At 31.1% G+C, this 17,121-nt stretch overlaps 2 protein-coding genes across 7 annotated transcripts in view; one reads left to right on the top strand and one right to left on the bottom strand.

Moving 5' to 3' along the window:
• The window catches only part of Kcnh7 (potassium voltage-gated channel subfamily H member 7), a 444,168-nt gene extending 433,490 nt beyond the window's left edge, over positions 1–10,678 (top strand). For all 5 annotated transcript variants that reach the window (XM_063259169.1, XM_063259170.1, XM_013142651.3 and 2 more), the window contains one exon: positions 846–10,678. In XM_063259169.1, the coding sequence (XP_063115239.1) occupies positions 846–1,112 (267 nt within the window). In that variant the 3' untranslated portion in view covers positions 1,113–10,678. The remainder of the gene's footprint in view (positions 1–845) is intronic.
• The window catches only part of Gca (grancalcin), an 18,910-nt gene continuing 12,387 nt past the window's right edge, over positions 10,599–17,121 (bottom strand). For both annotated transcript variants that reach the window (XM_063259175.1, XM_003478673.5), the window contains exons 6-8: positions 15,410–15,523; positions 13,909–13,967; positions 10,599–13,037 (exon numbers count right to left, since the gene is read on the bottom strand). In XM_063259175.1, the coding sequence (XP_063115245.1) occupies positions 13,011–13,037; positions 13,909–13,967; positions 15,410–15,523 (200 nt within the window). In that variant the 3' untranslated portion in view covers positions 10,599–13,010. The remainder of the gene's footprint in view (positions 13,038–13,908; positions 13,968–15,409; positions 15,524–17,121) is intronic.

The following is a 17,121-nucleotide window of genomic DNA, read 5'->3' as shown; positions in this document are numbered from 1 at the left end:
CTGAGGAAAATCCACAGTTTGATCCAATGAAGAGAGACAGGTTGGGCAAGTTTCAGGAAGGAAAGAGAAGTAGCACATGGGCCAGATTACACCTGAGATTAAAATGTAATCAGATTAGTAACTCCTCTGTGCTTCACTCACTACCATTGATTTCTAATTTTGTTTAAACTGATTATTATTTCATTGAAGAGAAAATGCCTCTTTGAATTATATTAGTATGAAAGGTTTAATTGCCTTAGAATCCTATTTTGAGAATTCGTTTTAGTTAAGTAAATAGCATAGCCAAATGCAATCTAAGAATGATGATTTCACTGAGCATTTAGTAGCCAGGCATGATGACACATGCTTGTGGTCCCATCACTCAGGATACTGAGGCAAGAGGACCGCCAAGAAATCAAAACCTGTAAAACCATGCATGTTGTTGTTTGCTTTCAATGGATTTAAATACGTTATCTGATGAGACTGTCAATTTTACTCCTTTCTTTTCCTTCATCTTTCTCATGTACAAACTAATCATCAAATGACCATATTTCCTGTCCTAGCTTTTCATGAATGGTGAAGTAAAACTCATTTGGAAAACTCACAGTTAAATAATTTGCACAGTTTGCAAACTTAGTCTTCTTAATCTGACTTCAACGTAAAATTAAAATTCTTGGAATTGTTTTAGGATTGCCTAAACTGATGACTAAGCTTCCAATATTCTAATTGTTTTGGGGAAAATGTTGGTTAATAACAGTAATCAAATAAGGCTAAGAAAGAAAATATATCTGGATTTTATCAGTGTAATTTTTAGGTGACTGATGTTGTGAATTACAACCAGTGTTTTCTTTTTTTCTTTCTGTCAGTGTCCTGAATTTCTAGACCTTGAAAAATCTAAACTTAAATCCAAAGAATCTCTCTCAAGTGGGGTACATCTGAACACAGCTTCAGAAGACAACTTGACTTCACTTTTAAAACAAGACAGTGATGTCTCTTTAGAGCTCCACCTGCGGCAAAGAAAAACTTACTTTCACCCAATTAGGCATCCCTCCTTACCAGATTCTTCCCTAAGCACCGTAGGAATCTTGAGTCTTCATAGGCATGTTTCTGATCCTGGTCTTCCAGGAAAATAATCATTTTGTACTATTTATTCCACGTACAATGTAAGTGCTTTTAATGGCTGTTTTCCTTTTTGTATTTAAATTCTCTACTCGACTCAGGGGCTCACAAGTTACCATTATATGCAAAAGTACTGTATATTTTCCTAAATTGAAGCTTGTAAGGTAAAATTGAGCAGTTAGACTGTAAATATACATAAGAATTTTTGTTTACAAATGTTAAAACTGCCAGCATCTCTAGGCATCTTATTTTTTGTTTTTATTTTCTAAATCATGTGCATGTCAGGAAACTCCAATTCCTCTTGCATGGAGAGTCCTATTCATTGCTTTTAATGAGCAAGTACTTTGCTGTGAAGATGCCTTCCAAGCAAATAGGAACCAAGGAATAAAACTATTCACAGATACAACTCAGATGATCCTGAGTTTGCAGAAGTTCAATGCGAGTGAAGGGAACTTACTCTTGAGAACAGATATTCTTCCACATTGAGATTTTTGTATTCAGTTACATTTATTTCCCCATACTGATAAAAATACAGAGTCTGAGATTTATAAATCTCAGATAGAAAAGGAAGCCATCTCTAAATATAGTGAAGAAAAAATAAGTTTTCTTTAATCTGCACAATCTGTAGAGGGAAAAAGAGGAGATCAAGTGAAAGATAATTGGGTTTGTTAATGAGTGCAATGCACCTCACATGAGAGAAACCCCTCAGTTCTAAAGTAACTCAGCCCAATGGCTTGGTAGCTCAGCTTATGTAAGACTTTCAACAAAGAGCAATACATTTTAGAAAAGTGACAGGACAAAGAAGAAAGCAGTTCAGGCTTCCAAATGTGGGGAAACTGTGGGAAGGCATAGGTCTGCTCCCGGATTTCTCTAGGCCTGCAGTGTCTCAGCTAAAAAGCAATCTGTTGCAGAGGACAATTTACATCCTTTAGTCAGGAAAGTGGGAGGAATATAGAAAGACTTTGTCTTTGTGCATCTTTGTCCTGCTTTTAGGCAGGCACACTGCAGAGGCTGGAAGCTTTACTGCATTTTTATTGTTTTCAGCTAAACAATCCTTCATACACTGGGGAGAAATATTTTGGTTTTCTTCAACATGAATATAGGCCAACATTAACGAAAGTAAAATGTCATTAAAATCTTGGCACTAATTGTGTTTTCAAACTATCTAAAATTTCTTACACATTTCCTCAAAGGCTAAAACAAAATGTACTTACATGTGCACGTGTGTGTGTGTGTGTGTGTGTGTGTGTGTGTGTGTGTGTGTAGCTCTCCTAAAGAATTATTAAAATGCAACAGACACGAACTGATATCCATAGCTTCCTTCCTATGCATATTTCAGAGAAATCTTGAATTTGATTAAAATAGGAACATAGTTTTTAATGAATGTGCAGTTTCAATGGATTTGCATGGTAAAACAGCCTATCAATAAGTATATGCTGTACTCCAGCTTTCTAATCCCAGGTGTGTATTTACCACTCAAAAAGAAAACAAACACACTTGGAGTAAAATTTCAATTTTTTTTTGTTATTCAGACATTTTTATTGATTGAAATTTTATTACATATGGGCAAATTTTATTATATATGGGCAAGACTGGATACATATTGGCTTTAAAATATTAGAATATGTTCAGCTATTTGGTCTGGGAACATAAAATCAGTGTACAGAAAAACACTAAAAGTTAAAGATTCTGATGAGTCAAGTTCTACTTAAGAAATTTTATTTTCAATTTTAAAATTTTAAAATTTCTAATTTTAAAATTATTACAGATTCATTATATCACTTCTGTACAAAATTTTTGAACTTCATTGGAAGTATCTTAGTTCTTTATTATCTCACCAACAGCTTTAGAGAAATAATTTATTTAAATTTACAAAAAAACTTTCACTATTTAAAATGTTATTAAAATGACCTTAAATTGCTCCCAGTGTAGTTTGAATTGGTCACAGAAATTGTTAACCAATATAGGAGGCAATCTATAGACATGAACATGTTCTTATCTCTAATTTTTTTAAAAAATGTCATCAAATATGGGGAATAAAACATAATTCAGTGAAACCATAATTAAATTCATATAATAATTAAAACCCTTCCCTAAGCATTTATTGTTATGCAGATAAAAATTGAGGAAGTAATGGCCAATTTCAACCCTTCATTCAACACTGGATTCTAGAAGGGGAAAGAGTCTTATAAATGGCTAACTTGGATTCTGAGGTCGATTTAGGGATTTTATTTCCACATTGGGGCACATTTTTGCAGCTGCAACAAATTTTATAAGGATTGTCTGTCTAAGCTCCAAGCACTTTCAGAATGAATTCACCAGAGATTGTCAATTTGTAGGGAGATAGAATTTGGCAGGTGAGGAATTAAGATCTGATTGTTTGATTACTAAATGCTTCAGCTGCAACATTTGGTATGCCATGCATAAAATTCAGCCTTCTACATAAAACCTTTATTTATAAAAATAGCATTCAGGAAAAAGAAAGATGGAGAATAGAATATAAGCAACCATCTTCTATAAATTCTAACATAACATAAATCTTTTGTTGTTGTTGGTCCTTGATATAAAATGATTGCTTCATATTAAAATCTTAAGTCTCAGTGAGTTGGACAGGATTATAAAGGTCCTTTCTTACTGAATATTAGCTTTAAAAGATCCTGAACAAGATAGAAGTGCTTAGTTTGGCATAAATGTCAGAAGACTCAATGGTTAAACTGATTTATAGATGACCAAAGCAATTATCTTGTTCCACAAAACACATTCCCTTGCCCAGCCAAAGATCTAATGCCTAAAACCATCATAACCTTTCTATCATCTGAAGAAAGCCGTCTGACACCTCCATCCTGGGATCCTGCTGAAGGCCAGGTCTCACTGTTGCAGCCACTCAAAATAGCATCACAGCAACTACTTTCCTTCACGGTAGTCAGCAGCACTAGTATAACTCCTATTCACTTTCCAGTGTTACCCGGTTCCCTACCATAAATAAAATGCCAGCTAAATCTAAAATTTGTGTAGTTTGGAGGCACTCCTGTTAATTCGTTGCCAACCAGAGAGCTGATATGTAGACTGATTGTTCCCACAGGGGTAGTGTTGAATTACAGTTGAGAAGACAATGAGGAATAAAAAAATGCTGAAGCAGTGTTTCACAGAGGTTTTAATTTAATAATCACTAACAAACATAGGAAAGGAGGAGGAGGAAGACTTGGTACTGCATGATTTGTTATGTACATTTTAGTGGTTTGGTATGTAAGCTGAATTTTCCTACTCTTGTCAGGATGTATGGCAACTAAATCAGAGTATGGTAGCAGAAGGAGTCAGATTTTTAAATTTTATTTATTTATTATTTTCTGGAGTTTTGCTCCAGGAACTGGCTTTATACCTGTGCTACACCCTAGGGGGAATCAGGTTTAATATATGTATCGGAATTGCTTACAAGTTTTTTATGGAGGTTGATCTTCAGTGATTGTTTCAAAACTCCTAGAAGAAAAATGTTCTGACATAAATGTCATTTAAAAATCCTATCAAACAGTACTAGCTCAAAATAAAATTTATTTCCTAAGCATATTTAAAATATTAATTATTATTAACAAGTGTCTTCTGAAAGTTTTTACGTTAAAGAAATTCAGTGATTGACCAGTTATCAGAGATTAATTATAACATTGACTAATTTATAATTAATTTAACATAGTGGAGTCTTTAAATTGCAAATCCATGAGGAAATCTAAAAGTACATCAATATATGTTAGCTTTCTTACAAATCAAGCATTGCATAATTATAAATTCAAGTATTTCTAATCATTTTTATAGTAAAACAGATAGGTCTATCATATGAGTTCCAAATGCCCTTGGAAGACAGGCTAATGTGAGACAGTCGACCTTAAAATGTGGTTCTTAAATTAACAGTGCTAGCATCACCTGAGAATTGTTCTAAAGACACATTCTTAGCCAAACGTCTGGATCTACTGTATCAGAAGCTTTGGGGTTTGGACCCAACAAATAAATTTTAACAAACTCTCTCCCACATGATCCTTCCATACATGAAAAATTTGATGCCAGCAGGTGGAAGGGCAAAGTGGCCTACAGTCAGACTAACTTCATCTCCACAAGATTCATTCATTAACCTGCTGTGTGACCCTGAATGAATTTACCTCCCATAATCTGTTTTCCTGAATCTATAAAGAAGTGATGGTAGTACTCACCTCACAAGATTGAAGAAGAAATGAGATATAAAGTGCCTAGCACATAGTAGGTACTCAAAAAGTCAGACTGTTTTTCATTCTGGATGATAGTGAAAACAATCAGGAATATGTACTTCCACAGTTTAGCTTTTGCACAATGTGCTGTCTTCAGTTGAATAGCTGTTATCAAGATTGAAGTTTTTGAATCAGAAAACGTAAGTGTAGGTATTATCATATCCATATTTATTGTAATTTGCACTACAACAATCTTCAACTTATGAATACTAGAGTTGCAAATTCACAAATATGAATGGACCTCCAGTTCATTCATAGATGTAAACAAATTGTGGAAATAGCTTATGGGTCTACTAGACATTGTCACAGTTGTGCTGCTGTGTTTACTGTATAATGTGATAGTGTACAATATAGTACAGTGCAGAGACTTACCGTATTTTTGTGGGTTTGCTTTATGCTTTACTTGTGTATTTGTGTCAAAGTCTGATTTACAAATGCAACTATTTTGTAAGTCAGAAACTTACTTATTGTTTATGACCTTAAAGTGATACTATGTAAAGAAACAATAATGAAGGTATAGATCTCATTGTTAAAATCTATCTACTATGAGTTGATGTTAAACTTCATGTATACAAAGGTGATGTGTCCACTTCAGTACTATTAGAATGTATTTTATAAACATTGGCACACTGTGGAAGTTCCTTTGTTACACATGATATAGTTCTCAAAGGGACATTTGAAAATATATTTACAAAATACAATTTTGAAAGTGCACTATTTTCACATAAAAAAATAGAATTTTGCAGTTGTAAATGGCTTTTTCCAGGCACCTATATACACTCTGTCATTGCACAGATACATTTTACAGATCTTCAACTGCCAAAGCTCTTATGCAGAATGGTAGAAATGACAAATGAGGCCATGTGTTAAGCAAATGGAGGTGTCATCTGATATATCTTGAAAGTGTTGCAGATCCTCTCAAATGTAAATACAGAAGTGCTTTGTGAATTATGGAGTACAGTAGAACTCACATAATGTTTGGTAGCCCAATATCACCACTCAAGATCTAAGAAGCTCCCATTGTTTATTCTTCGATCCAATGCTCCCAAGGCTTCTTAAATTCTGGAATGAAAATCTATAACATGACTCACACACACCTTCCAAGGATCTAGTTGCACAAAATAGGAGAATGTCAGTGGCAGGGAACTTTTCTGTATTTTCTCATCCTGACCTAAAAGTCAAATATTGTCTTTTTCCAGCATACACAAAATTGCACATTGACAATGCAGTTGTTTTCAAGGTGTGACATAGTTTCTCTTCCTTTCTCCTTTATAGGTCTTTTCACACAAAGCTATTTTCTTGTCATCCTACTTATAATGAACTGATAGTAACCTTTAAAAACTAAAAGGTTCATATTTTAAATGCTTTATAAAGTATTAGATATTATGATGGATCAGTGGCCAAGAAAAGAAAAATTTATCTCATTCTTTTGTGGAACAAATACATTTGGCTTTAATGTCCAAAACAGAAAAGAAAATTCACAGAGGACATGAATAAATAATTGACAGTATAAGAAGAAATTACTGTAATTATTTATATAGAATATTTTGTGGAAGTTCAGAAAACCAGAAGTTGTTTAAAGCTAACAGGTTATTACTATGAATATAAGAACTGAACATTGATAGAAATGCAATATACATGGAATCATATAATCAATTGAATTTTATTGCTCAATCATAATCAAATTTCTAAATAGCAAGATTACAGAAATGTTCCATAAAAGTTATTATGAAGAGTGGCAGTATTAATATTGTTATGCTTGCAAAGATAATGTGCAAAAATGATGAAGTTCTACATTGTACTCATGCTATCTGTGGCTTCAATTTCTATTTTGAAAAATGTTAAATAATTTGATATGCCTGTGGTTTTAAAGCATTATGTTTGACCTATACTATTTGTGTATCCTTTGTGTACATTTTGTTTTTAACTGAAAAGTCACAGTTGTGAGCATTTTAGCTGTAATATATATGTATATATGTATGTACATATATATGTATATATGTATATTTCATATATATATATAAATATATATATATGAAAAGTCCACACCAATTGCATCTTCCTTATTTAGAGGTAAAATTTAAGGATCATTAATCTTATAACGAACTCTCTCATAGTCTCAAGTGCTCATATGATTATAAAGCTTTGAAATGATATGGCACCTTTCTTCCAAATGTTAAAGAAATAAGGTAAAAATATGGAGAAATCTTGTATTGCCTAGGCATCTACTGAATTTAATTAAAAATTCATTACCTCCTTTTAGTTGAAATTTTCATTTTATAATTTTTATGAGAAAATGTATATCAGAATGTTTGCGAGTTAGAGAATAATGTATTTCCAAAAAGAATGTGTGTGCTTGCTTAAAAATGTCAGTCATCTGACATAAAGAAGCTCACTCACAACAGGTTAAGTAGTATTTTGGAATGCTGTAAACTAAATGAAACAATCTACCAAAACACACAGTACTTTGTACTCTTTATGCACATAATGTAGCATGAAATCATGATGCTTTTAAAATATTCTGTGCAGAAATATTTATTTTTTAGCAAATATTTTCTTCAAAGATTGTTATGTGGTATTGACAGTGTAATCTACTTGCACATCTAGTTTTGCAATAACATACAAATAACTGTAAATAAGTAAAATGTAAATTTCATGTACAAATGGTTGCAAATTTTTGGTAGCTAAAAGTGTACAAGTTGTATTGAAAATATACTATATATAATTTAAAAATGAATCATATACTTTATGATCTATTTATACATGAAAAATTCAATAATTTGTAAAAGAAATTATTTTGGGGAAAAAGAAAGTAAATATCATTAGCTAGGATACTTTTACTAGAGAAGCCAACTATTTCCAACACTTTATTAGGCACAGTATTAGATATAAGCATGGTGGTGCTGACGTATTTTACAAAATCACATAATTGTAACAGTGCTAAAATTTTACTGAGTTCCACAGGGACACTAGTAAGTCAGACTGCATAGTAAGAAGAATCTAATCTGAAATGAGAGAAATTTAAAAGCACTTTAGTTACTGCCCCTCAAGACCGCAGTAGTAATTGGCTAAAACATTTATGTTTACATAGAATTTTTGATGTCTAAACAGGCCTTATGTGTAACATAACTTTTTCATAGTGAGGATGAATGTATGCAAATAATATTTTTTAAGTTTAATATGTTCTTAATATCTCCACTAGTTGCTTCTCTATTATAAAGCAAAAATCCAATGATCTTCAAAAAATGAACCTTGTAAATAAAGTTTGCTGGCCTTTATGAGGCATATAATAAGCTAAGGACAGTTTATTTTTTTATTTAAAATTCCCCAGTTTATTTCTAATATTAAAAAAACCACAGCAGAACATTTCCCTATGTGATACATGAAAAAAAGAAAGCAAATACAGAAAGCAGAAAATACTCAATTTTATAACTGAATGAAACTGATGAAAAAATGAGAATCTAACTATAAAAGGGCCAAATAGTTTTAAATTATCCATCAGAGAAATTATTTCCTAGAATGGAATAAATTATATCCTATAATGGAATAAATTATTTAGATAGCTGGGAAAAATTAAATATGTGCTTAAACGTTTAATAAATCCTAAGACCATTTTCAAGCGGCCCACAATTTTGAAAAAAAAACATGGTTCTTCAGTTCCATAAACATTCATACTAGCACTGTTCAGGTCATCCTTTGAAACTTCAGTAGTCATAGCAGAACAAAATGTGATTAGCTCGTAGCCAACTAGAATGCAGATGATTGTGTGCATGGCCTGTACATACTCATATTTTTATTCTTAAGGGAAAAGGTGGAGTTTCCCCACACATATCAGAACTGGAAACTAAAAACTCATGGCATACATATCACAGAAAAGTAGTTATTAAACGATGACTTCTTTCTTCATACCCATAAGCTTTCCAAATTGTCACCATATCTTGATGTTACAGAATGGGTACACTTGAAAACATATATAGCACATAGGAAAATCCTATGCATTTTCCAGCCGTATGCTAATTCAGTGATGGTACTCAGAAACAGAGAGGAAAATCTGAGTTTTGAATGCTCGCAAATAAAAACACAAAACAGTATATTACCACACTACTTGGAAAAAAAAGAAATATTAAATATATAAGGCTCTTTCTTTACATGACAGAAAAATAACGTTTAACAACAAGTAGAAAGAAATATGGCAGGAAACAAAAGCACAGATTTTTCAGCACTTAAGATAATGAACTGATAGCAAGAAAGACATTTCCTAATTTTTTCAGTGTTCTGCTGGCAAGTAGTTTTATGCTAAGTATTTTAAAATACAAGAAATTTTAAATTTTAAATTTGCATGTGATGTTTTAGTGTTACTCTTACCATAAAGTGTCAAAAATATTCATTTAAAATCTTGTCTATTTTCATCACTAACAGGAAGTTCTAGACATTTTCATTTGTATCATCTAATATTGCATATACACCTAAGTATATTCATAGATGATACCTGAGCATTATGCACTGATTCAAGTGATTAATTCACTATTCAATGATTACATTGAGACAAAAGTGAGGTTTTTTTAAATGAAAGTTTCCAAGTAATAAAACATTCATGGTTGTATTTTAAAGTTTAAGGGAAAGAATATGAAAAAGTCTTGCATTTTATTCAACTGACTTAATTTACCAGATTTTAATAAATTTATCCCCAAATTTGCCAGAAAATTATTAAAAATAAAAAAGAAAACATACCATGTATGAATGAAAGGACAAAGAAAAGCACATTTTCAACAAATAATGTTTATTTTGGTTGTGCAATTTAGTAATGTTATAAGATTGCAAGTGAACTTGATATGTGTATTTGAATTAAAGAAATAATCTCAAATTGAGTTTTTGTTATTTTTTCAATTGCACAGAGTTTAAAATACAATAAATTCTACTTTCTTCCAGGGTAAATGATTTTTTTTCAGAAATTTATATAAAACTTCACTGCATTCTTTGTTACTTTTTTTCTTCCTGGATGCATGCTTATATTGATTAAATAAGCACAGTCCCTGAAATTACATTTAAAGTGGATCAAATTAATATTCTTATAATAATGACTTCCCCTTTATGTAATTCAAAGTATATAAGCTACCACTCAAAATAGAAGCGCAATAATTCATGGCAGTCTTTTAGATATAGGTGAATTAATGCACTGTTGTTTAGACTGAAGCATCTCATATCATATATGTAATGAATTTTGTATTATATAAAACTTTACAGCAAGCTATTTGAATGTTTATTTAAAATTCTCAAAATGACATGGAAACATGTTTATTGTATAAATAAAAGCACTTATACATTGAGAGTGTATATTAATATTTTACATCATCAAAAGCAACTGGGGTATGAGTTCAACAGTACAAACTATCAACTATATCCATATTGCAGTTGTGTTCATCATAAAACTATTTTATCTTTACCTTAGTAAAAGCTATCTGCTTACAGTAATTATTTTTAAAACATCAAAAAAATAAATTGCATTTTAGTATAAACATCCTGGATATTAAATTTTAGTATAAACTTCCTGAATATTCTCTATGCCTAATGTGTTTATAAGACTATTCATTTAATTCCAGTGCAAAAGAATGCCTGATAATGCAATTCAGTCATTCCAGAACAGCCTTCCAGAAAAAGGACTTCTATGACTGAAGAGTTTGGAACAAACTTGGTCAAATAAAATGAGACAAGACTATATGCATGTTAGGCTTTCACATACTAACATTACCAAGCTCTCTGGGAAGATGAGACTTTCTAAGTATGTTTGGCCATGGAAGCTTCTGCACAGAGCTCTTAACATCCAACACCACAGGAAAGGCTTTAAGAAAGGATAAATTTGGGATTGTGTAAAGATTTCTAACACAAAGGGCTATGTTGTAGGAATTTTTATGAATAATATGATATTTAAAGTTTTACATAAACTATGATCATTCAAGTGAGGAAGATAATCATAATGTACCTCACAGCATTACAGTGAGTCGGAAATCTATCACCTGGTAAGGTGACTGATTATATCATTACTGTTACTCAACACAAGGACATATAGAGTTTGCACTACATAGTTGCTTTTTTTCCCCTACATTTCTGCTTAGAATTCTACACACTTTATATGGCTCAGTTAATGTCTTCTTACAAGTGCATGAAAAAATATAATAACCAAAGGACCAAAACCTGAATTATTGGCTCATTCATGAAAAACTGACCAAGTGAATCTGACAGCAAAATATAAATTATACAAAAAAAATCTGTGTCAAAATGATTATACATTATTTCCACCTCAAGATTTTTACAAATATGTAAAATCTGATTTAAAATTTTGTCTATTCAGGGAGTTCTTTTTCCAAAAATAATACCATGTATCTTCCAACTTAAAAATCAATATATTATTCTGCTTGCCAGATAGACTAAAATTATGTCAATTTATATTTGCTTTCCAGGCTGGAAGATACTCCGTTCAAGAGTAAAAATAAAACATGATTTATTAAATCTTCATTAAAAATGACAGGCTGTTTGCCAAAAAAGAAATTACATAAGGCCAACTTATATAGGGATAAAAATGCTAAGAACTTGGCAAAACCCCTTTGTGATTTTTGTTGTAAAACTACCCAGACATGTTGCTGGGAGTCTCCTAAACTCAACAGCCTACATTACATAGATATAATGAAAACATATTGATTTACAAATACAAAAAAAGAAAAAGAAGAAGAATTTAACTAATGCTGTTAAATAACCTAAATTTGTCATTTCTGAACATTTAAAAAGAATGGTAGATTACTTAATTTTTCTACTGTTATATAAACTTAGTTTATAGAACAGGTAAATGTTGACAATTAATTAAGAATATGTGTTTCCTAAAAAAAAAAAAAAAAAAAAAATCTGTATTTAGAAAAAGATGTCATTTCGGGTTATCTATAGTTTCACCATTAAAATAAAGTACAAAGAAAAAAAGCTATATTTCAAAACTGTTTTTTTCTACATAAGACAATCAAATATATTGAAGAAACATATTTGCACTGAAAATAACATAAAAGGAAAACCAGTAACTCCTGTACTCTTACCTCACTATAAATTCAAATTTCGATCAGCTTTTAGGAACTACAATCTGCTTACTCCCAAAGTTCCACCAGGATACATCCTCATCTATGTGATCAACGAATAACCCTGTTACAAAATGGCACAAAATTCACACTTCCTTTTCCCCCTACTCTCAAATATCCACAATATAAAGAAAATTCAAATTATAATATACAGTTTTGAGATAAGTGTAAGTAAGTTTTCTCTAGATTTTTCTTTTTTTCGCTCGTTATACAATATATCACGTTAGCATGCTTCTCTTAGTTAGGCCTTTATTGTTAAAAATTAAGTCTAAGAATTATTGACCTAATTTAATTATTTATCAACTTTTTATAATAGTATTCAGATATTTGTAGTTATAATTTTTCCAAAAGCAGTAATATCCCAAGTAAGAAAACATAACATTTTCTGCTTTGAATTATGCATTAAAATCAAAACACACAGAAGAGATTTAATAGCCAGAAACATGGTAAGTCCCCACAGGTTTTAATTTAAGTTGGTCCACTTCATTTCTTTCAAGCAAAAGGATTCACAGTATTTCTTCACCTTTCAAATCCTAGGCATTCATATTGTCATAGTGCCCTGCAAAAACTAACACATAAAAAAGTTATCATCTGGCAAAAATAAGACTTTTTTAACTGTTCAGGGCTAATTATATTGCATTAGAACTTTTGCATAAAAAAGGAAACTTCAAGAGACTTAGGGCTTATAATTAAAACCAATATACACTAGTCAAGTACTTTTGATCCTATAACTCACATCAGTAAGAACAAAAATAAAAGCAAACAAGAATGTTTGTAAATGTAAAAACATTGTAAATCTATGTAAATCTTTGTAAAAACATATGCAAAATACTACTTCCTATAGTTTCAATTAAAAAGAAAACTGGAATTAGGTTCATAGAAACCATTTGAAATGAGAAATGAGCAATTTCATAATTTGGTATACAGTAAAAGACCCTGCTTTAGAAATATTACTATAAGTAAGCTGCTCAGCATAAAAAATGATAATGTTTATCCTTAAAATAACCTGGAAGGCAAACTGCCAAAATATCATAAAAGAGCCTTTTTGTATATAACAGAAAGTAAAACTGGTATTTAAGCCATTATTCAATCTTCTATTTGAGTTCCCCTGAAAAAACACAGAAAAGAGTATGCTCTATTAACTATATGATTTCTTCCCAAGCTTCGTGCCTGTAATTCCAGCACTCTAGGAAGCTGAAATGGAAAGACTGTAAATCCAATCCCAGCCTGGGGAACCAGATGAATTAGTGAGACCATGGCTCAAAATAAAGAATTTTAGAAAGGGTTAGGTATGTAACCCAGTGTGACAGTCGTGGGTACAGCAAAAATAAGTAAATAAACAACAACAGTGTTTGTATATCAGATCACTGAACTTTCAGATACCTAAGAACACTTTGACAACACAGTATAAATATCAAAAGGTTAAGCAAAATACTCACATCGTCATATGTGAAATTCACACAGCCTTGTTGCAAGTGATCTCTTCTCCTAAAGAAATCTTTCCACCAAGAAATAACATTTTAAAACTATAATTTGACATTTATAAATTCAAATACTTAATATCTCTAAGTACAGAGACTGAAGAATTTCATATTTAATTAAATATTAAGAAAACTTTTAAAGAGAAAAATAACAAAACAGCTTCAGCACAAGTCAATAGGAGAGTTACAATAAGTAATACATTGCATATTGTTGTCTTTATACTAGCTATTTAAATACAAAATACAGGCACGACATCTTCTCCAAATAATATTAGCACAAACCTTTCTTTCAATGAACTAAAAGAAACTAGCCGTATAACTATCATAACTATCTTGGATATGCATATTTTTCCCTTTCATCCTTTCCCCTTCCCCCCATCATAGTTTGTCTTTTCTTTTGTACAGTTTATCCCCAATTCACAATATCTGTTGTATATTTTGGATCTTTTTTACTCATTCAATCTCTTACATTAGTGAGATACTATGATGTTTATACCTATGGGTCTCATTTATTTCACTTATGAGTATGGTCTCGAATTATATTCATCTACTTATAAAAGTCTCCAGTTTATCCTTCTGTATGGCTGAGTAGTACTCCATTATTTAAAAAAAAACAACCATACATATTTTTTGCCCATTTCTTGGACAATGAACATTTGGGTTGTTTTCAAGATTCAGCTATTACACACTGTGTTGCTATAAATGTAGGTGCACATATATGTCTGTGGTGTGATGCTTTAAATTCTTCCAGGAAGATACCCAAAAGGGGAATAACTGGGTTGAAATGGAACCTCTAATCCTAGTTCTTTTAAGGAATCTCTACACTAGGAATTTGACATAAAAATAAATCAAGCATATACAATTTCAAATAGCCATGACCAAAATAAATCTATACCAAGACACACAATAATCAACATTCCAGAAATTCAGCATAAGAACAAAATATTAAAAGCAGTTAGACAAAAGAACCGTATTACCTATAAAGAAAAGCCCATCAGAATCATAGCAGACTTCTCAACACAAACCCTCAAATCAAGGAGAGTTTGAAGTGAGATATTTGAAGTCCTAAAGGAAAACAATCTTCAACCCAGACTGATATACCTTCCAAAACTATCTTTTAAATTGGATGGAGAATTAAAAGATTTATTATCCCAGGCAACTTAATTATGAAGAAAAGCTTTTACAACCTGGATGTCATATTTTTCCCTACTTATATTCATTAATTTTAAAGCTTTAAAACATTGACTAGGTTTAATAGTGAATAAAGGGAAAAACATATTATGATATACTTTCTGTAGGAAAAGAGAGACAGTATACAACAAAAACAGCCATACAATACTGAACCCCTATTTTATTTTTGGTACGAGGATCAAACTCATGACCGTGTGCTTGCAAGGCAGGTGATTATGCCACTGAACTAAATCCCAGGCCCTCTGAACCCATTTTAAAAGGTTAATACCTGTCAATGCTCGAAGCTTCACGCAGCAAGCAACATAATCATCAAAGAAAATTCTGCCATTCTTGCTATAACGTTTAACAATAGCATTTACTGTTTGGGGATTCAGTCTATAACCTAAGGAAAAAAGATTAATAATTTTTTTTAAAATACCATGAAAACACTGCAAGTTAACTTTTTGATTAGTGAGATCAGAAAATAAATTAACTTCCATAATTTATCTCACAAAAATAATGCTTTAGAGATAAAATACGTTGATATTAAGACTGACCAAATTAAATCTTATTTAGCATTTCATGAACAACACAATTCTAACTTTCTAATAAAGTCAAAGGGAAGAAGAAATATGTATTATCTTCTTGGGTTTTTAAAATAATTTTGATTTTGAAATAATGTCTAGGGATATTTCATAGATTTTATAGACTATTTCACAGGGACAATGCTCTACTACTTCCACTCTGTAACTTCTTAAGTATTTATGCATTCACTTAGTTCTCTTTAATTCATCTGCTACATAGCATTGGGGACTGAGAGTCTCTGTACCCAGCTACACCCTGAGTTCTTTATATTGTGAGGCAGTCACTTATGAGTCCAGGCTGGGCTCCTGCACCCCTAAAGCGCTGGGATTGCAAGACTGCATCCCCAAACCCAGTTTACAGTTCTCAAAGCCTATCAAAGGAAAGATTATTAATGATCTTAACTATTATTCAAATCCTGTATTTGCCACTGAAAGTGTCTTTTATACCTAAAGAAAATGTGAGGATAAGCATGGTTACTCAGAAATAGAAGAAATAAGAAAATGCTATTCCTGCTTATCCTATAGCCTTTTATTGTATTTCTTCACATATTTTAGGGAGGGCTCTTTCTTCCAGTCTTCTTGTCTCTAAAATTATTTGATTGTAAATTCTTATCCATAACACAAATTTTTTAATATACTTGTTTAAATTAGCTTTAAATATATACATATTACAGTTTGAAAACTTATACTTTAAAATATACATAAAAACTGAAATTTAAAAAGAATATAATACTTATAAAAAGAAATAACAATTAATGTGCTCTACTTGTTATATCGCTAGGATCCATTTAGTGAGATGTGTACATAGCTAAATATTATTTTCAGTATATTGATGGATAGGGACATGTAAAAAAATAATACTCATCCTTCCAAAGGTTAAAAAAAAACTGAAAATAAATGTAAGAAAAGAAATAAAATGTGAAACAGGAAAATTGCTAAAAGTAAAGTAAAAAATGTAAATTTAAATGAGTAACAATATATAAAATATTACCCGAAAAGGCAACTGGTTTCCCATTAGAGTTACAATCTGAATGTGGTAATAATATGTCTATAATTTTCCTTTAGTATTCTCAGCAAGATAATTTGAATATTTTATACCATATCTGAATATGGCAAATTTTAATAATTCAGAATTCCTCTTCATTCACTTATGTGAATTCTTTAGAATATTTCTTTTTTTCTAAGACTGTATTAATTTTTCACCTTACACTGAATTAAAGATAAGTTTGGAGCTAAAACTGATCTATGCATGTTTGTATGGCCAGGACAATCCCTAACTCTTAAATTCAAATATTTGCCTATAAAACAAAACAAAACAATTGTTTGAGTGCCTTAACAACAGTTTGAGTGCCTTAAATTGTAATTTGAGATAATTTTATATGTATAGTAAATTTCAATTTTAATTTTTAAAACATTA

Source organism: Cavia porcellus, unplaced genomic scaffold, assembly GCF_034190915.1.
Source record: "Cavia porcellus strain 051 isolate PalLab524CR breed Dunkin Hartley unplaced genomic scaffold, mCavPor4.1 scaffold_12, whole genome shotgun sequence".
Classification (NCBI taxonomy): Eukaryota; Metazoa; Chordata; class Mammalia; order Rodentia; family Caviidae; genus Cavia; species Cavia porcellus.
Note: the sequence above shows the minus strand (reverse complement) of the source record. Positions and strands in the feature narration are given on the sequence as shown.